Raw genomic sequence first — 26,538 nt, forward strand, 5'->3', positions numbered from 1 at the left:
GCGAATGTTCCGCCATCATCAGGGCCTAATTTATTTAAAAAACAAAATTTACATGAACAGAGTTACATAACACATTTTGTATAAATNAAATGTGTTATGTAACTCTGTTCATGTAAATTTTGTTTTTTAAATAAATTAGGCCCTGATGATGGCGGAACATTCGCCGAAAGCTTGGTGAAACCCAATAGTGATGTTCTTTATTCACCTGTAATGACCTCAAGAAGATCCAATACAACATCAGTTATATTTTTATTTTTTAAAAAGGGCACTCTAAGGTTTAGCTCGCTACTCTTAGTGAAAGGTATTTTGGTCGTGTTGACACCCTGATCTATATTATCACACCATGTTTCTACTAGGTTAAGAGCTCTATGCATTTGAGATTAAACAATTTCATCATATTTGCCCTTTATTATTACTACTAACTATTCAGTATAACCTACGATCTTAGGCTAAAGCTCTGATAAAACTTCCCTCACGAGATAAATCAAAAGCGTTTGCACTAAGGTCGCCCTTTCGTTATTTGCTCGTTACATTATACCGCAATTATTCAGAACCAAATTACCCTATCATTATCATTCATTTCAACCGGTTTTCCTTCTTAATTACCTTCCAATTGAGAATTTGTAAAAATAGTAAAATTTATTTACGTAGAAACATGAACGAACGCGATGGTTCAGTGAAGTTTGCCCATTATCATCATTTGGGATGATCATTTCCTTTTCTTAACATCATTAGGGTTTATAGAGGAAAAAATTAAGCTAAAATACAATATTTTTTTATTTATTATTTTATTTTATTGATTTTTTTAACCAGTTTTTTAAAATCTTAATTTTTTGTTGTTTGTTTGTTTGGTTATTTTCATTCCCAAAACTTATGAACCGGTGGCAATCACCCGATTTAAAATGGCCCGACTTCGAATCTAAAATCCGGTGAACTCGACGAAGAGGAAGACGAGCGGTTATCGTGCTTGTCCGCCCGGCAGCCTCGGAAATGACATAACACAACGAACTGGAGAGGGTCGGTGAACTCCGGTGAAAGTTAAGATCAAAAAGCAGCGAAAGTACTTTGCCGGTTTCAAACGACGTCGTCTCTATAAATTAAGTTCCGCGTTTTGTACGAAAATTGTACAAAAATCACCCTCTTAGCCGAAAAGTAATTGTTTTTTGAGTATCATTGTGAAATGCTCGAAATGCTTGGTCCTTTACCTTAAAACATGACTTTATGATGTAATTCATTCGACACTCCAACAAAGCATAACTTATCGGACTTTTCACCTTGTGTCTAAATATAGAACAAAACCGCAAGTAATATTAGCCTATTTATTATTATTATTGTTTTTATCTATGATTTCAAAATGCCAAAATTATTTAAAGCCGAATCAATTAATAATCGTTTAATAAAAATTAATAACCGTAAGTGTAGTCTATTGTAGTCTAGAGATGTGGTTGTTACAAATTTTGGAATTTCAAAGTAGCTAGATCAGGTCTCAATCACATTGAACGAAGAAATGCCCATGTGAATTGGAAGTTTTCTGAACTACTGTAATTCATAATATCAAGGTTTTGGAATGGTTACCAAGTCCTGCCGGAGCTTTCATCGCCTATAATAACTACTTTTATCTAACAGATCATCGGTTGTGATGAAATGTGGGTCCATTTCACCAGCATATCCCTGACATAAGTAACCTCGGAAACAACTCTTCCAGTGCCAAAACTGGAAAATTTAGTCCAAAAATGTCATTTTGAGTCTCTTCCTGACGGACCACTTCTTCTCAGTTTTTAGCTGTCCAGGGCAAAAATACTATAGCAAAATTTATGAATTTTGATATATTGGGTTGTCCGGAAAATAATGCAGGATTTTGGTATTAAACAAAAAAAAAGAAACTAGTTACTTTAAAGCAATGTTCTTTAATCAAAATAATTNATCCTGTAAACGTAAACAGAATATTTTATATAGATTTTTTTTAATGAAAACTTAAAATCCTGCATTATTTTCCGGACAACCCAATATTTAAAAAAACTTTACTATCCTTACATTTTTGTAGTTTGTGTTGTACTATTTATCATCAGTCCAGTTAGCAAGAAATATTTCATGTTATTTTTGATCAAAACGAAACGTAAAATCCATGGTGACAATTCTTATAGTGTGTTTCAAATGGGGGGGGGGGGTTATTGTGAAAAAAGGGCCAGAGGCGACGGTGGGAATCGAACCCACGACCGCGGCGTGAGTCTCTCATGCTAACCACTCGGCATCCTTACATTTTTGTAGTTTGTATTGTACTATCATCAGTCAGTACTATCATCATCAGTTATCAGGAAATATTTCATATTATTTTTGACCAAAACGAGACGTAAAATCCTAATGGATGTTGAAATTATTTAAAAACTTTACTATCCTTAAATTTTTTTAATTTGTGTTGTATTTACCATTTATCATCAGTCCAGTTAGCAGGAAATATTTCATGTTGTTTTTGACCAAAACGAAACGTAAAATCCTAATGAATGTTGAGTTCGTGTTGTACTGTTTATCATCAGTCCAGTTAGCAAGAATTGTTTATGGTTTATTTATGGCCAAAATAAGTCAAAAAAATTCTAATAAATTACAATTAATTAAGGTTTTTAGTTGAGATAAAAAAGTCAATGGCACGAGCGGGATTCGAACCCACGTTCTTCGGCTAGATACGCCGCTGCTCTACCANTGGATCGAGGTCACGATAGCTCAAGTGGTAGAGCAGCGGCGTATCTAGCCGAAGATCGTGGGTTCGAATCCCGCTCGTGACACTGACTTTTTATCTCAACTAAAAACCTTAATTAATTGTAATATATTAATTGGTCAAGCGGACCACGAAATTAGTGAATTTATCCTAATAAAGTTTGATAATTACTTTAAAACTTTACAGTCCTTACTTTCTTATTTGTGTTATCTTGTGTATAATCAGTATTTTTAGCAAGAATTGTTTCATGTTATTTTTCAACAAAATGAAGAAAGGATCTTAGTTCGTAAACACAAGCAAATGTCTGTACTAAATAAATATTTATAAATTAATTTTAGGGCGTTGGTTTTAGGTACTACGTTTTGTCTAGTGAACCTCTATAGAAGAGTCGTAAATTATATTTATCTCCATCTTATCGGTTTTTGTATTGAAGTCTTTAGTAATCTCAGTGGAGGTGTAACTATCTATTTTATCCATTATATTTAGTGGTCTATTCACCAAATTACTTCTTTCAAATAATTTATCTTTTTACGTAAGGTTTTGATTGTAATGAAAAAGCTAGTGTCACGAGCGGGATTCGAACCCAGGACCTTCGGCTCAATACGCCGCTGCTCTAACCACTTGACCTATCGTGACTTCGATCCACTCGCACACCTATTTTATATTTTCGTAGTTAGTCAATTTTAATTTGTTTGGATTGAGTTGTTTATCTTTCTATTCTTTTCTGTTTTGTGTTCAAGTTAGAAATCAATTAGGCATTTCAATTGTTTGCAATCACAATTTTAACGTTTAGAACATTTTGCGGGACAGCTCAGAATCTTTGTCATCGATTTTTCTTGGCATTTGTCACTTATGAACGGCGTTAATAACAAGTCTCATAGAATTTTTTTAAGATGAAATTATTCGTCACCTTTCTGTACTTAATTTTCATAAGGTCAATGTTACTTATAACAATTATAATGGTTGACATTAATCATTGGCATCCGTCACAAAACGACTTGTTCAGCCGGGGCTTAAGTGATTCGGGCTTTAGTCGCACTATCTCGTGGAATAATCCAACCTTTCCCCACCCATTTGACCTCTGACGCAGGTGAACAGTGGTAGAACCCGGCTGCTATTAACCGGTGAAATTAGCATTTTGAAAATATTAGCAGCCTGTTTTTTTAAAACACTCTCGCTTAAATCTTCAAGGCCTCCACATTTCGACTAACAAGGAAACGATAAAAACTCCCCCGAACTATTCCGTGTAATCTCTCATCCCAAAAAGGACAATGAATGTCGGAGCGACCTTACTTGTCAAATAGAATTTTTATACAAGTTAAAATATTTTTTGTAATTTACAATTAATTAAATCTTGCCAACTTTGCACAAAATATTCTTGTACACTGTCAACTTTATGCAAAACACAATGATTAAAGCGTTTAATACTTTAATCAATTAATGGGTTTGTCGGCTTCATATAAAATTTATCAATTCATATCATGGCTAGATTTTGAAACTCCAGGTGGATATAAACTGTATTTACGTTGGTATTCTCGAAATATTCTGAAATATAATTTTTAATTCGGACAAATGCAGTTTTGAATTTTCTAAGAAAAAAACTCCGCTCATTTGTACACAAGTTAGATAGGAAACTTATTGGGTTAATTCAATCTCCGATGTCGTGGTTGCTTTCATTGCTAACTGAGACTATCTCAACGACCTAAAGCATACCGAGGATTTCAAATGCATGTTTACCATCAAGACCCCAGCCATTTTCCAGTCAGCACCCGTTTAGAATATGGCAGTATTGTTTTGGGCTCCGGGTTCTTTTCGCTAGCACATAGTAAATAGGGTCTAGAAACGATCTCGATCCTGTTTTCAAAATGAATTCCGTTGATGGGGGTAATCTTCCCTTTTCCGATGGAATATCAGGTAGAATTGAACATTTTCAAGTGTAGGAGGATTTTTCTCTCCTTTTAGTATTAAATTGCAAGACATTTAATGATTCACGAGAAATAGTGTATACAATTCTGAAATAATTGCTCTCTTCCTCTCTTTCACCCTCTTTCACTCACTGCCTTTTTTCCTTTCTCTGTCACTCTATCCATTTCTCTCACTCTTTCTCTCTCTCTAACTATTTTTACCATCTATACATATTCTCTCTCTCTCTTTTCTCCCTCTTCCTTCCTCTCTCTTTTTCACCCTCTCTCTTCATTTTCTCTCTCTCACTATCTCTTCCTATCTCCTCCTCACCCTCTCTTCCGTTTACATGTTAGAATGGTCCTTGTGACCAAATCTTGTGTGGTTAATAAATAAGGCGCTCATAGTCATCATCATCATCTCTCTTTTTTTCTCACCCTCCCTCTCTTTCTTTTTTCATCTCTCTCTCGTTCTCTCTTCCTTCTTCTTTTTCCTTTCTCTTTCTCGGACTCTTCCCCCCTCTCTCTCTCTCACTCTCACTCTCTCTCTCTCTTTTTCTCTCCCCCTTCTCTCACACTCCCTTCTCTTCCTTTCTCGGTTACTCTATCTTTCCACCTCTCTCACTCTCTCTCTTTCTTTATCTATCTATTTATCTATCTACCTTTTCTCTCGCTTTTTCTCCCTCTTCTTTCCTCTCTCCCTTTCTCTTTTTCTTTTTCACCCTCTCTCTTTTATTCTGTCTATCTCACTCTCTTTCTTTCTATCTCCTCCTCTCCCTCTCTATTTCTCTCACTCTCTCTCTCTCTCTCTCTCTCTCTCTCCTTCTTTCTTTTCCATGTCTCTCCCATTCTCGTTTTTATTTCTCTCTTTCTCTCTCCATCTTCTATCTTTCCCTCTCTCTCACTTTCTCTCTCTTTCTTCTCTGTATCTCTCACTCTCTCTCTCTTTTCTCTCCCCCTTCTCTCACTTTCTCCTTTTTTCCTTTTTCTGTCTATTCATCTCTCTCATTCCCCCTCTCTATCTATTTATCTATCTATCTATTCTCTCTCTTTTTCTCCCTCTTCTTTCCTCTCTCCCTCTCTCTGTTTCTTTTTCACCCTCGCTCTTTCTTTTTATCTTTATCTCACGCTCTTTCTTTGTATCTCATCCTCTCCCTCTCTCTTTCTTTCTCACCCTCCCACTCTTTCTCTTTCTTTTTCCTCTCTTTCCCTCACTGTCTCTTTTTCTTTCCCCTTCTCTCCCTCTCTCTCTCTCTCTTTCTTTTCACCCTCCGTCTTTCTTTCTATCTTTCACTGCCTATCTATCTAACTATTCTCTTTCTTCCACTCTCTCCTTTCCTCTCTCTCAGATCATTACATCATGGTGTCGTATGGTTCAATATTTAAATTTGTACGTAAACCTCTTTATGTTTTGAATCAAATTGTTTTGAAACTCATTGAATAACTTATTGCTGTTGTTACACATTATAATGTTATTCATTGCGTATTTCTTTTGTTGTATGTCTTGACTCTTCTGTTTTGGGATTTTCCCGCTAGGGTTATACAGTGAGGAATATATACATGAGGTTTTTCTTTCGACATTTAACGAAAAGAAGTCAGTTAAAAATGTAAATAACTATTTCATTATTTTTACTTCGCTAGTTTGTTTGAATCTGTGATCGGTTCTTTACTGTGGTCAAGGACAAAATACGAAATTAAGGTGGGGGACCCTTTCTTGCAAGAATATGTTCGCCTTATTTCTTGGAGAAGCCGTTCGAGGTATTATTAATGACTGAAAACTAGTTCTTTCTCAAGACACTGTTTACATGACCGTATTAGAAATGACTCACGAACGGGATGTCCGTTTGATTCATTCTCTAAAATGTTTCATTCTGGGTATTGCAGCGGATTGGCTTCCGTAGAAATTAGCTAGCCGCAGTTGAGTGGGAAATTTGGCTTATTCACCCACTGTGACCAAATAAAACGGTTGAACATTTTGAATTTACAACAGACGTGCAATCTTTGAACGTCCAAAAAGTGTTGACAGTGCAAACTGTCTGTTTCCGGAACGTATATTTAAATATATGTTATTTTTATAGAAAATAATACGTAAAAGTTAATACAAAAATATTATATACTTAATTCTATGATGGTTCACAAAGTGCTCAGGTTTCCGCGAATTAAGAGCATCTCTGACGATGTGATTAAGGGTTTTCAATTATTGTACTCACAAGTGTATTGGAAGGGGGGCTGATTGATTGATTGTCCTGAACCATGTCAGGAATGCACATTTCATACCACATTGTGCATGAATTCCTAACATAACACCGGGTTACAATTATTTGTCTATAGATCCTCCTATTTTAATGTGTCTCTTTTTATTTATGATTTGTAAGCTGGTATTCAATCCAACTTTGAAAATGGACAAATCTGGAATTTTAGGTCACAGCCGAATAGTTTTTTATATAGATAACATGGGGATAGATATGTAGATGTATAATAGTACATATATACGTTTATAGAAACAGTAAATCATTTACAAAAAGTAAATAAGTTAATTTCCATTAATTTACACTGTTTGTATTCAATGTTTTAAATAACATGGGACATTCAGCGTATGGTGTAATCTCTTAACTACTTGATTAATTATCTCTTTATTTGACAATTTATATCAAGGGAAAAGTAATATAAACTCTTTTCGCTTAGAGAAATATGGTTTACCCTTCTATGCTGTAGTTTCCCAGAACTATTTTGTGGCATACCGGACAAAAGCAGATTTATGGGATAATTGATTAATATTAGTCTTCTCTTCGCCACCGCAATGTACTTCAAGGCATAGGCACGTCAAAAATTCATTAAAGGCTCATCGCAGAAACTTAACGCTAGACCTACTTAGCTAGGACGAGAATGGTAGAGGAACTGCTGACTGGACACTGGAAACTTAGAGACATTGCAAGCACTCGGATTGGTGCAAACAAATACAGGGACAACCAGGAAGAAGAAGAAACGGGGGAACATGCTCAGTTGATGTGAAGCCCAAAGCTTGAAACACTCGTGAGTCTTGAACAAATCTTTGGGATCTGTTAAGAAACCTCAAACTGAATAGCCCTAAATAATGATGCCCAATGGACCAATGTTGCGGTCTGCCATAGGCAGTTCCTAATAATCTATTACTTACTCCGTAGTGTTACGTCATAGTTCCCTATGACTCTACAAGCTACATCATCACTATGTTGACCCAAAGGAAAAATCGATTGTCTTTAGTATCCGATCCTTCACGTATTCCATATTGGCTGATATCTGGGTTTGAGAAATCCTAGACTGTAACCAGGAACAATAACTTGATGTGCATAATCTTCTACGAGGCGATGCTGTGCAAGCAGATCGAGCTCCAGGAAGGTGAAGCAGGAGTCTTTTTAAAGAATAGTGCCAATATAATTTCTATAACTCTATCTTGATGCGAGGCTTAAAGGTCAATTTCTTATCACGTTTCAGCCCCAGGTAGTTGATATTGGCAGAACCTATCGCGAAAGGCGATCCAACTTTACAGCACCGTCGCCTAGTGAACAGTATAGTCTAAGTATGTGTTTTGGTTTATTCTTCTACTTTTATTGGTTGCAGAATCAACCGATTCATTGGAAGATACTTAATAAGAATCAACCAAGCAAAAATAGAGAATTTACTGATGACTAAGGTCAACTAGTATTTTCTCAAATAGTGCAGATATTTCAGTAATAGTTGGAAAGAACTATTCTTTTGCCTTGTTATACTCACTCCATCATAACCATACTATTAGTATGCTAGTTAATGATATTTGAGCGTTTATTGAGTTCAGAAGCAAGGTAGTGGTATCAGTTCAATGATTTACACCACGTTTAGCATGTGTTACTAAGATGATTTTATTGAACTTTTTATATTTCAAAAATAGATGTGCTATAGGTACTTAGCTAGTACCTACAGAGGTAATAAGGACCCTGTAGAGGTCTACGATACACAAACTAATACAAATTATCAAGTTGTTGGATTGATAACGAGAGCTACCTGGCTAAAAGTAAAATAAGCAAGAAAAGGTCGCGATGAACATCTTTACACGTACCCTCCCGTACAGTGCGAATTTACAGAAATAGCTGCTCGCTGCAAAAATCCGCTGGCATGTATCCAGTAAGAATTCTTTTAATTTGAGCAGAAAATCTTTGTGCCGGATACGATAAAATGCTTTTTCAGTTTTTATACAATGGCCTTAGAAACCCCATTTTGTCATAAGTGACAAAAATGTAATCAACTGACCGGTATAGATTGCATGGAGCGGTCTCAATTGAAGTGGAGGAATTTGTGTCATGCGCAAAAAAAAATTACGACAATCGTAAATATTAAAAACCCCTTCGGTGGACAAATTTATGCTGACAGTTTTTCCGTCCGTCGGCTTACACATTTTATTCTCGACGTAATTAACTTTTTTTGTTTTATTCAGAGACAGAGGTGGGAGACAGTTGAAAAGCCGCTCCAGTATTTAAATCTTTCTTTTTACAGACAGTTTTCGTTTTACCCCTTTCCTCTCGCTTTACAATAATGAATAGTGCAGATTACAATAAACTTGTTCTAAAAGTTTTAAAAAGTACAATAAGTAAAAGTACCCTTTTTTGTGTACCCCTTTTGGATCACAGTGTGTATTTAATCTAGCAAAGGATTTCGGTGAATGTAAATTTAATTAATTAAAAGTTGGACCTGTATTTATCAGACAACAAAATCGCCAACCTCCTTACATGAATGGAGTTTCGGTTTTAGTTGTTTTATCATTCGATAAACAAATTTATTTTTTAATTCATCAAATTTCCTTTTTGTTTCCAGTTGAATAACTACTGCAACTTCAGGGAAGAGAACTACGAGTATTATGACGGCGTAAACCCGATGAATTTGTACAGAATCGGCGACGCCAACATTTTAAGCGTGCTGCCTTACAGGGATCAGAACGGAAGGAGAATCCTTATCTACAGACTCGGTGCGTGCCAAACCTCAAGGCTTTATTTAACACATGTCCTCCGAATATGGAAATACCCATAAAAAAAGTTTACGAGTGACAAAAGGTTAAACATGGAAATGAAAAATGCGACATTTCGGATTATCCTTTTATGACTTATAACGCATGCTGTCATAAAATAGTTACAAATTGTTGTGAGTTGACCGAATCCTGAGCAAATTGATTTGGTTTGCTCATTAATATTCCAGTATAAAAAGATCGTGATCCAAGAGAACTTTATGGTATAGGAGATGCCATACCAATTGTATTTATCCTACCTTATAAAGCATGTATCCTCATGTATAGGCATGTCATAATATTAATATGATATTACAAAGTATATAAAAAAACACTACAATTTTAGTAATAAAATCAACCAATTCATAAACAAAGTGCATTCCAGATACTTCTTAGGATCTTTTATTTTAAAATCCTCCTTGGAAGATTTTTATTATTCTAAGCACGCATTTTGTCATGTATCATATAAATATTGCGCGTTTTTCTTTCACCATTGTGTTTTTTTTATCAGTATTGACATGCAAGAGGGCGTGAGTAATTTTTTTAAAAAGCGTGCATTTTATTTTCGATTTTCTAGCACCAATCAAAATTTGAATAAAACATTTATAAAGGGAAAAAGATTGTTTCAAACCAAATATACCGCGTAAGTCGTAAAAAGGCTATAATACATGTTAGATTAAAAATTAACTAACACGAAGCACTCAACAAAAATAATAATAATAATAACAGAATTAATTTGTCCGTTTGTCTTTGTTGAGGATCGTGCGCCGTGTCTGAATCGACAGTAGCTCGACTCCTTTTTCTGACTTGAAGAGGTAATTTTATAGTATAAAGACAATTTCATATCATTTCGTTGTTTCTACATACCAGGAAGCAGAGAAAGATCGTCCGAAATTGGCATTTCGCTTGGAAAATCACGATTCAGTAAACATTTTCGAGGACGGGTTATCTATTTTGAAGGCCGTACAAAATGACCGCTTGTCAGACTTCTAGGTCAAAAGAGTCAGAAATCATATCTCGTGAACGAGTTTAAACTATGCAATGTTTCGGTTTTTTTATTTTCTTTTTTAAATCGAAAAGGAAGAAATTTATTTAGAAATCGTGAGGTGCGGTCTGGTGAGATGTAGGTTTCAGAAAAACATTTTCTTTATCGTGCCAACGTTTCGATCTTTATTGAGATCATCTTCAGGGCCTGGGATTTGTTATATGTAAACAATGCTTGTAAATCCCAGACCCTGAAGATGATCTCAATAAAGATCGAAACGTTGGCATGATAAAGAAAATGTTTTTCTGCAACCTACATCACATCAGACCGTATCTCACGATTTCTAAATAAATATCGATTAACTGTCACTAATCACCACACAAAAAAAAGGAAGAAAGTTTATTAAACTGGTCCTGCAAATAGTCAATTTAAGAGCCTCTCAGTGTTGCAAGTGCATCGTTAAAAATAAATCTGTATGCATTGAGAATAAGTATGTAAGTACAAAATTTTAAATAGTATGCTGATATCAGCACCTTGGTGTTTGGAGTTTGGTTCCCAAGTGCCTAGGACTCGCGTCCTGGAGCCGATAATTACAAAAAGATTCGAATTCGAGTTCGTCTAAATAGTCATGAAAACGAGTGAACGATCCAAACACGTCAACTTGTTCTTCGGATTGCGTAAAGTTGAGAGAAGCGAACGGATCGAAATCAGTTTAGATCTTTATTGATAATTGGATCGAACCAGTCTTACTAGCCCATCATGGTCTGCGAAAAATTATTCTCTTTGAGAAGAGTATATTTCAGGATCCAAAGGGGGAAATTGTCTACATTCCGTTTTTACCATAAATTAAATAGACAAATCTTTGTACCTAGGTATAAACCATTATTGAACGATCGTTCATAAAACAATTTTTAAATATTTTTATTATTTATTATATCTACGATATTTTTTAAGGGTAAACTTTAAAGAAAAATGTGCGGTGATTAGTGACTGTTAGTCTATTATTATTTGGAGGTGGTGAGATGCGGTCTGGTGTCACGTAGGTTTTAGAAAAACATTTTCTTTATCGTGCCAACGTTTCGATCTTTATTGATATCACCTTCAGAGCCAGGGATTTACAAACATTGTTTAAATTCAACAAATACCAATAACATTTAAATGTTTGGAAATTCCAGGCTCTGAAGATAAGTTTAATAAACAGGCTCCACATCAGACTACATCATCTCACGATCTCCGAATAATTTAAAGAAAAAGATGCCAGAATCACGACGGAGATTGTTGGATACGAGCTCACTGTCTTATTTTCCTGAGATCTCCAAAGAAATGAAGAACTAAAATAGTGGGTGTGTTATTGGATTAATTAGACAGTGTAATCGTAAATGATAGAAAAATAGAATTCATTTTAATTAACTAATTAATAAGTTTAATGAGTAGGAGATTGATTTAGAATTATGACAACCCTTTCCTCCAATACGATCTAAGTAGATCTATTGTGGAACCCCTATAAATTATAGCCATGTCTTGGAAAATGCACTTTTTCTTATAGGAAAAAGTTTTCTTAGTGCCTTTTTGCGGACCTCTTTTGCCGTGTGGCTGTACAGTGAATGAATGAAAAAATGAAACCAGTGCTAATGGTTCTCATTCACAAAGGATATGTGCCGATGTCTCTGGTTTCTCCTGACAGTCAGCTTGTTTCTGTCTCTGCTCTACCTATCTTTTTTAGGTGATGGTTAAAATGCAAAAGTCCTATAATTTTCTTCAAAATCTGCTTGCTGAGGAGTTCCTTTTTGAGAGATTTATAAATCTCTTGTTTGTTACTATAGTTATTCTATTTTATTTTATCCAACCCGATATATTTGCCAGGATAAAAGTTGATGAAAAAGAAAAAGTTCATGATAAAAAGAACGTTGTTGCGTCCAATGTTGACCAGGACATGCCTCATTTTCCGCAATTCATAAGCACGACGGTTCATAAAACTAGCCGAGAACAGGATTCAAACTGTTTCATATTTTGCATTCGCAACTGGCGTTCCCGACAATTGCACCACTCTTTCCCAAGGGAGCCCACGAATCGAAACGATATCGTTCTACAAAATTCGTGTGTTACGTTTCACAGGAAAATGGATTCCATCCGAAGTGCCTATGGAAGATTTGTTCAAAGCGTCGATAGCGACTTTGGAAGCCGGCATCCTAGAGCCGAGGGCGCAGATCCTCGGCGGTGTGGCCATCTTCGACATGGCAGACCTGTCGATGACACAGGCATGGTACATGACTCCGTCCGTCGCCAGCAAAGTTCAAGAAATCATGGCGGTAAGTGTCCTCACCGGCCGATCACAGATTTGACTCACGGCTTATTTTTTCTTCTTCAGACTAGCTTTCCGATGAAAATATCCGCCATCCACATAGTAAACGAGTCGTGGGTATTCGAGAAGGTCTACTCCATGTTCAAACCGTTCTTGACAACTAGGTACAAGGATATTGTAAGTATTAAAATACTACTTGTAGTGTACTATTTTTTTAAAATATTGTACTCGAACGTAAAACTGTTTCTTGGATAACTCGAAGCTTATTTGTATTTGAATTTATATGGATTTATAAACGCCCAAGTCTATACATGTAAGTACATATATACACGCATGTACAGAGTTGCCACCGGCAGTTCAAACTTTCGAAATGTACAATAAACTACCGCCAGGCCTCGAGAATATCCACCTCAAGTGTGGGTAGGCCAGGGTAAGACCTAAGTCTTATACGTCCAGCCACCGAGAGCTGTCAACTGGTAGGTCAATTCAACACCCAACCCATGCAGCTCCTAGATCCAAACCAATAATCACACTCTCACTCATTCTTAGATAAATTCTTTCTTATTTACATTCACTCAGTTAGGGGATGGATTACTCGATATGCCTCCATCACCCTTTACACCTATTGTACAACTATGCTAATTGAGGGTGGAAGGGGTACTCAGTATTCCCCATCAGCCCTCTTACACAACACGTTCACGCCAATAAATACATTCACTCTCAACACACATTAGGTACACAAAACTAGGAGTACTAAAAACATCCCTGTGTTCTCCAAAAATCGGAACAGATGACCCAAATATTGCTGCCTTGCTAGAGCACAATTCTTCTATTGGACGGCATTCCTACTCGCTCTATGTATGGAGCCAAGGACTGACCACTACCTTATGTTGGTTATCTTTCTTTGCATGCGGACATATATGCTGGCTTTGCTCAAAAGTATGTGTCCGTGTGTCAACTGTGTATGTCCAACTCTAAGTCGGGTTAAGTTGATCCTTCTTCTTCGGTTTTGATTCTCCGGAGCCACCTACCAATCGGCTCTTGACGCGTAAGAGCTAATCGCGATAGTAAAGTCAGGGGCCTACTTTATAATGTTACTAATTGTATTAGTTAAGATATACAAGTACACGAACTACGAAGTGCTAGCACCATTCCTTTCTATTTCATAACGGAGAAGGCCTCACTAACACAACAAATAATCTTACAATTAATTAAGGTTTTCAGTTGAGATAAAAAAGTCAATGGCACGAGCGGGATTCGAACCCACGATCTTCGGCTTGATACGGCGCTGCTCTACCACTTGAGCTATCGTGACCTCGATCCCCTCGGACACTAACTTCCCATCTCAACGACACCTTTCGAATTTTCCCTCCTTTTTGCCATTTTTCATTTGTCGACGAGAATCAAATTGATTACACGACATTTGAAAAATCGTGGGTTCGAATCCCGCTCGTGCCATTGACTTTTTTATCTAAACCGAAAACCTTAATTAATTGTAAGATATTAATTGGTCAAGCGGACCACGAAACTAGTGAATACAACAAATAATATTATAAAAGAAAAAAAAAACTATAAAAGGACAAGTCAGTACATGTATGGCTATCAAACCGGGATACCTGCAATCAAGAACATTTGTTTTTCAAGCAACACAGCTTGCTTTAGTTAGTGAATCGAGTAGGTTGCTGTTATTGCTTATTTCTGTTAACCTATAAATGAGCAAAAGGGCTCATTTTTAAGGCGGAATCAGTGAGCCATCTATTATTCCACAACCGTGAGGAAAATGGGCCATATTGAAAAACTGAATTTAATTTGGTTTTCAGGCCTGCAGCATTTGTGAGAAATAAATGAGTATTGACGACATTCACATTGTACACACCCAGAAGCGGTAGCATTACTTACCGTGGCCACGCATGTCAATTACTGGTGGTACTTTCTACTACTTTCAGCAAGTGCAATGTAGTGTTTGTTTTGCCCAAAGTGCTGCCCTTTTTTCGTAGGGTTAGTTTCTATTCTATTTCATATTCTATTTAATAGAAATTAGTGGTGCTATCTCCATCGAGTCTGTATAATGAAATTCTGAACGATTGTTTCTATTCAAAAGCCCTGGAAAAATGAAAATTGATCCATGTGCTGTAGGTTTTTCTAGTATGATTTCGTCGAGCCACAGTTAATAAATTGTTCGTCATCACTACTGAAAAGTAATCATCTGACATTATAAAAAAATGCAGGAGTAAAAGTAGCAGCAAACTTTTGGAAGTTTTCACTAATAGTGATAATACAGGCGCCCTGAAACTCGAATTAAAAATTTGTATTAATAGTAAAAATAAAGGCAGTTATATTACAAATATCTCTATTATTTGTGGCTGTCAATGAAACGGAATTCATTGTATTTTAAACAATTTTTCATGTACTTTGGGCTTTACCACTGTTTTGAAAAAAAATTGTACAAATTAAAAGCTACGTACTACATTGATATGTGTTTCATTATGAAACAGGGCTTTCCAGCCCGACGTGTCCACTCGAAGTTTATTCTTTAATTAATTCCTCGTTCAACATCTCTGTTTATTTAATTCAAATAGAAAATATACGTAATTAACATTTAAACAAAAGTTGATATTGCAAAAAATTATGAAAAGTTATCCCGTTGAGCCGCTTAAGTACGCCTTACGATGTTGCGGAGTCTAGAAGAATTTAAAATCTGGTTTTGTTTTTGCGGTCATGGCAGTGATTGACGTGAATGTATATTATTGGCTTAAGAAAGCACATTTTTTATTGTTGTTGGTTTATGCATTGAAAAATATTGATAGATAAATCACATCCAACCGGCGACAGGCAAGGCCGAATGCTTTAAAAGTTTCAATCACTCTACTCTTCAATTTCCTTCATATTTGACAAAAAAATATATCATGCCTAGTTTTTATCTCTTAATAATCTAATCATTTACCGTTCTTTTTAGAAACAAAGTACGGAATAGAGAAAGGTTGGATTTTAATTGGGTCCATTAAACCTTAGAAATTTTTTTAGTAGGACTGGTCGTTTTATCCTATAATGAATAAATTGTGAAGCTAATTCCCTGTTGTGAGATTTTTTCATGTGTTCTTCAGGTCAGCGTGTTATATTTTGTAATTTGGTAATTACAGATTATTTTGTTGCCAATCCTTGTCGGGTTGTTCTGTAGCCTCGTTTCAGCTTTTCGTGACCAGAAAAACTATCTTCAATGTTTGGTCTGTTTTTTTTTTTTAGACTTTTATAAAGCCTTGAAAGGTGGAAGGTTACGATATCTTTGTCTGTCGGAGCCTTTGTTGAATGAAATTCGAGGTTTCTTTATTGTTCCCGTCGGACTTTGAGATCGTCACTCCTTTTAATGTTTTTTTAAATTATGTATGCGAGCAGTTGTTAATTTGTATATTTAACGATTTTTTAGGGTTGAAGTATTTTGTATATTTCTAACTTTTCAACATATGTTTATTTTCATTCTTTTTTTACGTCGTGTAGTACATAGTTTCATGCTTGGCTGTATTGTTGAAGGTAGGTGATGATGGTTTTCTATAAGTGAATTGCTAGTTTTATTTTCCCATCACGGGCTGCGTAAAATTAATTCTTCTCTTTGAAGAGAATTAGTATTTACGGGATCACAGGGAAACTTTTTTTACATTCCGTTTGTAGCATAAATTAATTACATATATCTTTGTATCTAGGTATACATCCATTAGGTACTGTTTATTCAACCATCGTTCACAAATAATTTTTAAATATTTTTATTATTTAAAGCAAAAATATTTTTTTAAATTTATTTGTAAGGAAAAAGATTCCAGAATCATGACGGTCATCAGTTTCTTATGACCTTACAGTCATGTTTTCATGAGAAGAGTAAGAACTTTATTCACAAAGGCAAAATCGTGTCTCGCTATCCTCGGGGGCGATCTCTGGGTTACTTTTTTACACACATAATCAGGAACAGAGAAAGGTCTGGATTTTCATTACGTCCATTAAACCTGGGAAATTTTTAGTAGGATTTGTGGAATGTTTCTCCATTGAATTAAATTGCTAACTAATTCCCTGTATATTTGTAATTTGGCTGGTACCGATCATTATGCCGCCCATCCTCGTCGAGTTGTTCTGTCAGCATCGCTTCAGCTTTTTGTGACAAGAAAAACCATCTTCAATGTTTGGTCTGTTTTTTTTAGACTTTTATAAAGCCTTGAAAGGTGGAGGGTTACGTTATCTTTGTCTGTCGGAGCCTTTGTTGAATGAAATCCGAGTTTCCTTTATTGTTCCCGTCGGTCTTTGAGATCGTCACTCCTTTTAATGTTTGAGTGTTGTAAGTTATGTCCGTGAGCAGTTGTTAATTTGCATATTTAACGATTTTTTAGGGTTGAAGATAATATTTTGTATTTTTCAAAGTTTTCAAGAACATGTGTTTATTTTCATCGTTTTTTTACGTCGTGTAGTACATAGTTTCATGCTTGGCTGTATTGATGAAGGTAGGTGATGATAGTTTTCTATATGTGAATTACGTAGTTTTATTTTCCCATCACGGGCTGCGTAAAATTAATTCTTCTCTTTGAAGAGAATTAGTATTTACGGGATCACAGGGAAACTTTTTTTACATTCCGTTTGTAGCATAAATTAATTACATATATCTTTGTATCTAGGTATACATCCATTAGGTACTGTTTATTCAACCATCGTTCACAAATAATTTTTAAATATTTTTATTATTTATAGTAAAAATATTTATTTAAATTTATTTCTGAGGAAAACGATTCCAGAATCATGATGGACATTAGTTTCTTATGAGTCATGTTTTCATGAGAAGAGTAAGAACCTTATTCGCAAAGGCAAAATTGTGTCTGGCTAGCCTTGGGGCGATCGTGTCTGGGTTAATTTTTTTATATACATAATCAGGAACAGAGAACGGTCTGGATTTTAATTAGGTCCATTAAACCTTGGAAATTTTGTAGTAGGATTTGTGGAATGTTGCCCTCTCTATTGAATTAAATTGTTAACTAATTCCCTGTTTTGAGATTTTTCCACGTGGTCTGCAGGTCACGGTGTTCTTCAATGATCTGGGTGTTTTTTTTTAGTCTTTTATAAAGCCTTGAATGGTAGAAAGCGTTATCTTTGCCTGTCGGAGCCTTTGTTGAATCAAGTCCGAGGTTTTCTTATTGTTCACTTTGTCTTTGAGATCGTCGCTCCTTGTAATGTTTGTGTGTTGTAAATTATATTTGAGCTGTTGACAATTTGTATTGTTAACGATGAAAATTTAATTAATAATAATGGATTTTACAATCGATTGTGTATTTTGTAAATAATGAAAAATTTTTTCCAATAAATTTCATTTAATAAAATATTAATTTTACACTGTCTAATAAATATAATGATAATATGTAATAACAAATACACATAATTTCACTCATAGTGAATATAATAATACATTTTGAGACATTTTATTTAACTTTAATTCATACGAAAATGTGTTACTTCCAAAAGTTGTAGTTAGGATTTTGATTTTTGAAAAAATGTCTTTTTGGAGGATTGATCGAGGTTCCAAAAATAAAAGTGTCCCGCTAGGTCTGCGCGTGCTGTGCTTTGTAATTCGGGCATGGTACCTGTGATAGTAGTGCAACTGAAGTCATGCAACTTTTCGACTTGGCCGCCCATGTGAAAATGGTCAGGTTCTCTACAATTAAATTACGCAACAGGAGCGATACAACGTTTGTAAAAGTTTTTTTCCCACCCGAAGCGTGCTCATGAATCTCGCTAGGCGGACAGTTTGTAACAAAAGACTCGTAACCAGAACAAAAACTGTGGCAAATGCGTTTCAATTTTGGCCAGACGGTTCCAAAAGCAAATTATTATTTGTAGCCCAATGACGTTGTTTCGCCATAGAAAAACCCACCATAAATTAGAACATAGAATTCCGAGACCAAGCCAAATTCGATTTTTATGGTAAATTTGTGCAAAAAATGAATGAATTAATAAAGAAAAGGTGAATATATTTTATTTTTAAACGCCGTCAATTCTTACATAACAAAATCAACTTGAGGTCGAATTGCGGATATTAAAGTCATTGTAAGGCCAAGGTAAAATTTTCCCAAACAACAAGGCCTTGAACTTGCGAAAAATTTCTGAAACTAAAGATGACATCATGGACCATCTTTTACAATTATTGCGCAAACCAATTTGGATTTCGGATCCAATTAAAATAATAACAGCCTTTTAAAAATGTACACAAATTCGATAGACAATCTAAAAATTTTCCACTTACGTGAGATCTAAATTTCATATCAAGTCCTAAGGTCAGTTAAAAGAGAACAAGGATACATAGTATGAATAGGAGTGCCAGTTCTCAGTATTTCTCCCGGAGTCAGATAAGAATCAACAAAACTACTAAATTACTTTTTTGACGAAATCGGTTATGACGATCGTCGAAGACTATCAAACTTTATAATGAAATCGGTCTCCTAAATTTAGCTTTGACAAGCCAAGAAACAAATGGCGATAGATTTTTTCGAAACGTATTTTCACCGAATTTTTCTACAATTTCCCAATCGTGCAACAATGCCGGCGTTTAAAGGGTTTTCGATGATGAACCATGTTTGGACTGATGACAGAAATAACCATATAATAAACATACCCAAAAACATTATAGTCTGGTTAGCATTCACCCCCAGTGTACTCAATATTTCTCGGGATAACTGGGGATAAGTCCTCTCATTCGCGCTAATAAATTAAATTCCCATACCAGATTTTGTTCACACTACCTCAGAGTACTCAATATTCCTCGGGGTATTTGGGGACAAGCCCTGCCATTCACGCTAATAAATGACATACATACACCACAATTCATTCAAAATTAACGTGAGATAAATATGAGTTAAAATGAATTATTATTGATTTGTGCTGATTTTGTTGTAAATATATGCATTAATGTTGAATAAGACGTCTCGAAAAACAGCAGGGAATTTGATATAATATTATTCTTTTACTTTTTGATACCAATGTTTTAAGCTTTTTTATATTTCATTTTTAGTTTTAAACATTGTTTTTGTACAATTTGGGCAAATAAAATTTTTTACGGGATCGACCTGCATTTGAAATAATGATTGTGATGATTAGGTTGAGGTTGGTTAGCGTGGTTACAGATTGTTATTAACTTTTCAATTAATTAAGGTTTTGGTTGATATAAAAAAGTCAGCGTCACAAGCGGGATTCGAACCCCCGACCTTCGGCGACCAAATACGCCACTGCTCTACCACTTAAGCTATCGTGAACTCGATCCACTCGGACACTAACTTCCCATCTCAACCCTACCTTTCGAATTTTCCCTCCTTTTTGCCATTTTTCAAATGCCGTGTAATCTATTTGATTCTCGGCGACAAATGAAATGGCCACGGTGAGCTTTAGTGAAATATACTTCATTTTGCTTATTACATTTTATTAGGTTTCGTGGTCCACTTGACCAATTAAATTCTTTTCAATTAATTAGACAATTAGTGTCCGAGTGGATCGAAGTCACGATAGCTCGAGTGGTAGAGCAGCGGCGTATTTAGCCGAAGGTCGTGGGTTCGAATCCCGCTTGTGTCGCTGACTTTTTTATCTCAACCAAAACCTTAATTAATTGAAAAGAATTTATTTGATCAAGCGGACCACGAAACCAAATAAAATTGTTGTTAACAATGATGTTAACAAATTAAAGCACGAAAACCACACAAGTTATAGTCATCCTCGAGTCACAGCAATCTGTGTCTTGCAGCAACAAATCAGTCTTCAAAAACACTCAAAAATTAAGGTAATTTGTCAACATGTTCTTTCTAGATTATTCCACATACTATAATATAAAATAGAACAGTCAATTTTTGACTACAGTCCTCAGAAAAATCTCCAGATATAATTTTCATGTTGGGCCCAATAATGGAAAAAATGAACAAATTCTAAGAATGAATTAATTTAAGAAAATTGAAATACTGAAAAAAAGCACGTTTTCCTTTAATAGATACGTTTAAAATAATAGCCCATGAAAATTGCCGGAGGTGGTGCGACTTGTTAAGACTTCCTCGATCTTCAACATTTATCTGTTCTGTAGTGATGAAATTCCCACCGGTGAAGTGCGTCAATAAGCAAACCAGTTGTTTGTCCGGAAAGTATGCAATAGGAACTATAACCTAGCACAACAGTACACAAACTAACAATTTATTTTTCTTGACATCTTCAAGGAAACAAGCTAGTGTAAATACGGAATACTCGTTGCTTACGTGATAGCATAACCCAAATACTAACGTATACAGTAACGTAATGTGATATATTAACATTGCAAATAAAGTACTTGAAACTTCGTTTAAGCAATATATACGATAAAACATAAACAATTGTAACGTAAGCATAAAATAGTCGTGATTGTAGTTAGAGTAACACTTAACATTTCTAGTTAGCTATTAAAATTCCACAGCGCTAATAATGAAATTATAAACGAAAATTTTAATATAAATTCTAACATATAGAATGCCAATAGTTGAGTTTAAATTTGCCAAGAGAATCATGGGATTTTGTACTAGTTCCTAGAAAGCGTGAAGGACTTTTATGGTTTGTGAAGGAGGTAATTTGGCAAAAGGTTAAAAGAAAACGTAAAATAAAGGCGGCTCTAAAAATAGCGCGAGTTGTTAAGAAGCTTGTGTGAATACAGAAGTTGTGTTTTACATGACAACATAACCCAAATACTAACGAATGAAATTATAATGAAAATTCATTGAAATTATACACTAAAATTTTAATATAAATTGCAACATGTAGAACGCTAATTTTTGTGTTTAAGTAAACTCGATTGAAACCGGTTCGACCCCTTTAGCAGAATTCCTTCTTCTCAAGGGAGGATGCGGTGATGTCCACAAAACTATGGCACTGTCGAATAGTGGAATGAAAACGTCTAAAGCGAAACTGGTGGTAAAGTGGTAAAAAAACAATCCTGGCAGTTAGGAGGATTGCAGAATATTAGGTCATAGAGTAGTTTTTCAGGTCGATAATCACTACTTTTTACCAGCCTTAGTTCCTCGAAAAAGTGAAGAACTTTTATGGTTGTTGGTAGATGGTAATTTTCCCGAAGTTTAAAACGAAACTTAAAATAAAGTTGGCTGTAAACTTTTTCCTTTTACTCTTCCTGCCAACCGAAGGCGCTTTCCGATGGCGATTAGCGGTTAGAAAAGCCATTTTGTCGTCAGCTGCCGATGGCCAAAACTGGAAAGAGAGCGGCTCGACCAGTCACGCCGTATTGTCCTGCATTGTGTAACGGCCTCACGTATAATGAATGGTCAACATCAACCTTGACAACTGCCTCTGACCTTGTACCATCCTGGAATGAGTAAATACACGGCCAAAATCGGTTCGATCCGCTTTCCTGTGCCTCCGTTTGTCCGCGACGAAACAATTATTTTTAAAAGTCATTATTGTTTTTTATATTTCTGATGTATTATCAATATAAATAGTTATTCAGAAATCGTGAGATGCAGTCTGGTGTGATGTAGGTTTTAGAAAAACATTTTCTTTATCGTGCCAACGTTTCGATCTTTATTGAGATCATCTTCGGGCCTGGGATTTACAAACATTGTTTACATTTAACATTTAGGATGTGGAAAAATGAATTTATACAATGCAAAATATATTTTTTATATTAAATCAAAGTATTTCTACTCACTCAAAGTGTTTGTCTTCTGTGTGATTGTGCCATTCTTGCGTCAACTCAGTCGCAGCTACGCCAATATCATTAATCAAATCCAATATAGATAACATACATTTACCATTACATTACATTCCACACATCAAATATTTTTCATAGTCTAATTGTCCAACAATTTAGCTTTCCTTTTCCTATTTATCCCTTTCTATATAATCCTGAAAGGATAATCTGGCCGAACCATTACCAACACATTGTTTCCCTTCGTCGGCTTTTTTCACCTCAAAGAAGCCGACGCTTTATACAAAAATGTCTTTTCTATACCGACTTCCTTCCCCACCCCTTCAAAATCCAATGTATATAAACATAAAACTGGCTCTCTCAACACGACACGCAAGAATGGCACACTTACTCAGAAGACAAACACTTTGAGTGAATAGAAATATTTTGATTGAATATAAAAAATATATTTTGCATTGTATAAATTTACTTTTTTCCACATCCTAAATGTATTTGTTAAATGTAAACAATGTTTGTAAATCCCAGGCCCTGAAGATGATCTCAATAAAGATCGAAACGTTGGCACGGTAAAGAAAATGTTTTTCTGACACCTACATCACACCAGACCGCATCTCACGATTTCTGAATAATTGCAGAAAGTTGTGAAACACCTGTTAAAATAAGAACAGATCTCTTGGCTTTGCAGAAGGCTTGATAACAGGAAAGCACCTCAAATGGCACCATAAAGAAAATGTTTTTCTGAAACCTACATCACACCAGACCGCATCTCACGATTTCTGAATAATTATCGCTTAACGGTCACTAATCACCACATATTTCTACAATATAAATAGTATTTACTATAAACATACCCATATTTTAAATAAAAGGAGTGGATATATTTTATCGACCCACTGACTCATGCCACATTTTGAAATTAATTAATTATTATTACGTGAGCCAGGCGATTATATTGCAAAAGTATTCCTTTTTGAAGGAATTCGAGTGACGGAACGATTAATAATGTATAATCATTTGATTTGTCTGTCTTTTGCCCGTATTATTAGCCAGTTATCACAGCCTGTGCTAAAACCATATTTTTTAATGTATAATTAACTGTCCGTTCCTCTTAGGTGGCTCTTTGAATCTCGATTTGAGTTTTCCTACATTATTTTACACATCTTAGCATGTCAAGTGCCAGACAATAATATCGGCTTGTCCATAAAACAATGCAGGTTTTCATGTTTTCTTTCAATTACCCCTCTATATAATAAACTGTTTACATTTGATGGATTATTCTTTTTACGAATGTCAACACTTCTTAATCCTCTTCCAGGCAAAAATGTTTGTTTATCTGGAGTATTTCGTTACTTGAGAATAATTCAGTCTTTACTAAGAGTTTAAACTCAGTCGGGACGGTGCCCAAATAGAACATTAGGAAGTGTGGTGCGATGGCAGTGGGAGTTCAAAGATGGTTTAAAAAATTTAGAGAGAGAGAGACTTTAGCCTGTAAGATAAAGAAGGTCGTGAAAGATTTCTTCCTCAGATGATGATGTTCTACGAGCACGAGAAGAAAATCCCAAAACTTGCAAAGAATCCTTCAGTTTCAAATCGTTCCTCATGCATTAAACCGGCAAAAAATCCATATGAAGTTTGCGCAACACTTCTGTGCCGAAACGGAAACGGTCCATTTCTGGACATAATTGTTACTTATGATGAAAAGTAGACAACGATAACAGCAGTGGTTCTGGATAGTGGCTCGGCAAAGAAGAAACAGTATCACATTTTCCAAAGCCCCAATTCATCACAAAAAGGTGATGGTGATTCTTTGGTGGGCTTCATTTTGGCTGATTTACTACATCTTCTTGAATTCTGGCAAAACTGTCGATCCCGAAATGATCTCAAATTGAAGCAATGCACCAGAAATGGACTTTATTGAAGCTATATTTGGTCAGTCGGAAAAGGTCGATTCTGATACAACTGTCATATTTTCAGTCTCCTGAGCGTTTTACAACATAAAAAATTTATTGATCAAAAGTCATTAGAAAATGATTCGTTAACAATAAAGACACAAAATTATATTCAAAGGGTATGGAGAAGTTGCCATTATGTTGGCAAAAGTGTATTGGGATTGATGGAAGGTATTTTAATTAATAAAAAATATTTACACTCATTTATTTAATTTTGTTTTTATCACCACAAACCTACTTTTTTTTTTACATACAACCCAATAAAAAAGGTAAAGAAAGGAACTGAAATGGTTTTGATTTAAATCATTTTTGATGATGACCTTGTTCTACCGGTAATAAAAGGCTGCAGCCAATTTAACGAAGTGCATGCACTCCATAAGATTTTAATTTAGAAACCAAAACAGAATGATCAACTGAGGCAAATGCTTTGGAGATGTCTGTGTAGAGCGAGTCAATCTGAAAGCCATTGCATAATAGGCACACATAATTTTGAAAGCAAAATAATTTATAGAACGTCTCAAATTTCTTTGTCACAAATTGACAAACGTACAAAAGTTACCATTGTGAGAAAACCGCTGAACTTCGCGGACGTGGAAGTTAGAAGTGTTGTGGTCGCTGGTTCACCTTACCCTAATACTGACCAGAACTGATTATCTACGACCGCAGCACAATGTAACGTACAATTTCAGTGTTTCCTTCCGTGCTTATTTTTAACATTTTTTTTACTCGAACCCGATACAGCAAGCGATCATGTACTGATTAAAAACTAAATGTTTGTCCTGTCGACTATGTGAAATGTAATATTTACACAGACTGTTTTTGTTTTATTTTCAGTTGTTCTTTCATGGCTCGGATATGAACTCTTTGCACAAGCACATCGACCCGAAATTCCTGCCGGAATCTTACGGCGGGAAGAGGCCGGAATTCCATTATGCCGAATGGTTCCGGAAGCTGACAAAGAATAGAGCTGTAGTCGAAGGTAAGTCTCGCTAAGTAGCAAGTAAATGTTAAGAGCAAAACTTATCGTTTTATTTGCAATTTAGCCATGACCGAGCTTGGATACAAGACAGAATACAACGAAGACAATTCCGACGAAGACGACGTCAAAGATAAAGACGAGTAGCACGAAGAGACTTTAATTTTCAAAAACTAATGTTGTGATATTAAATAAGTTTTCGGAAATGATTTTTATCCCGTGTATAAAAGATACAACAATTTAGATTTAGGATTTTTTTCAAAATAATTGAATGTCAAGAGTGTATATATAGTTTATATTTATTTTTTGGCATATGGTGAAATTTTTACTGTCAAGTTTTGTATTTTAGCACATTGATAATACAAATAATATTTTATTTAAAGCCTTATTATTTTTACCTTACGAGGTCCTTCCACCTTATAATTTTATTTCGATATGTTGAGGTTTGGCTTTACGAGTTAAACACACTCCGAAGTAAACTAACATAAGTTAACATTTATACATTAAAAATATGTTGCACCACGTGAACAGAGAACAGCAAGAATCGCACATGCAGTATACAGCAAAGATAACTCTTATCACATTGAAGACAGCGTCCACCTCAACACTCCCCATCGAAATCGAAGATGTGACGATTTCAATTCCTATTCCTTCAGAGCAGAAGTTGTGCTTCACCTGGGCAGTGGTTTAGTAAGGATATCAGCTAAAGTTTTATCAGTCGATAAATATGTTAGCAAAACCAAACCTTAATTTATCGCCTTTCGTAAAAAATGAAATTTTGCGGCGATATGTTTCGTTCATTGCTGGATAGCTTCAGTGTACTCTGACGTGGGACAATTTCCTGAGTTGCTAGTTTTTTTATATTTATTTTTTTACGAAGGTTCGCAACAGCAGAGGTTATATCAACCCTCGGGGTGCCGGTGTTTTTGAAAAAAAAGCCTATTTCTAAGTATGTCGGATTCGAATGCTGGGCCGCTGGATTCGAACCCGGGACCTTTACGTTACAG

At 35.4% G+C, this 26,538-nt stretch overlaps 1 protein-coding gene across 1 annotated transcript in view; it reads left to right on the forward strand.

The window, feature by feature from the left end:
• LOC106668772 (alpha-tocopherol transfer protein-like) overlaps positions 1-25,913 on the forward strand; it is a 43,620-nt gene extending 17,707 nt beyond the window's left edge. The window contains exons 3-7 of the mRNA XM_024226767.1: positions 9,442-9,592; positions 12,729-12,922; positions 12,982-13,092; positions 25,390-25,534; positions 25,599-25,913. Of these exons, the coding sequence (XP_024082535.1) occupies positions 9,442-9,592; positions 12,729-12,922; positions 12,982-13,092; positions 25,390-25,534; positions 25,599-25,678 (681 nt within the window). The 3' untranslated portion in view covers positions 25,679-25,913. The remainder of the gene's footprint in view (positions 1-9,441; positions 9,593-12,728; positions 12,923-12,981; positions 13,093-25,389; positions 25,535-25,598) is intronic.
• Positions 25,914-26,538: the final 625 nt, after the last annotated feature.

This window comes from Cimex lectularius, unplaced genomic scaffold, assembly GCF_000648675.2.
Source record: "Cimex lectularius strain Harlan isolate CLEC.00 unplaced genomic scaffold, Clec_2.1 scaffold142, whole genome shotgun sequence".
NCBI classification, from domain to species: domain Eukaryota; kingdom Metazoa; phylum Arthropoda; class Insecta; order Hemiptera; family Cimicidae; genus Cimex; species Cimex lectularius.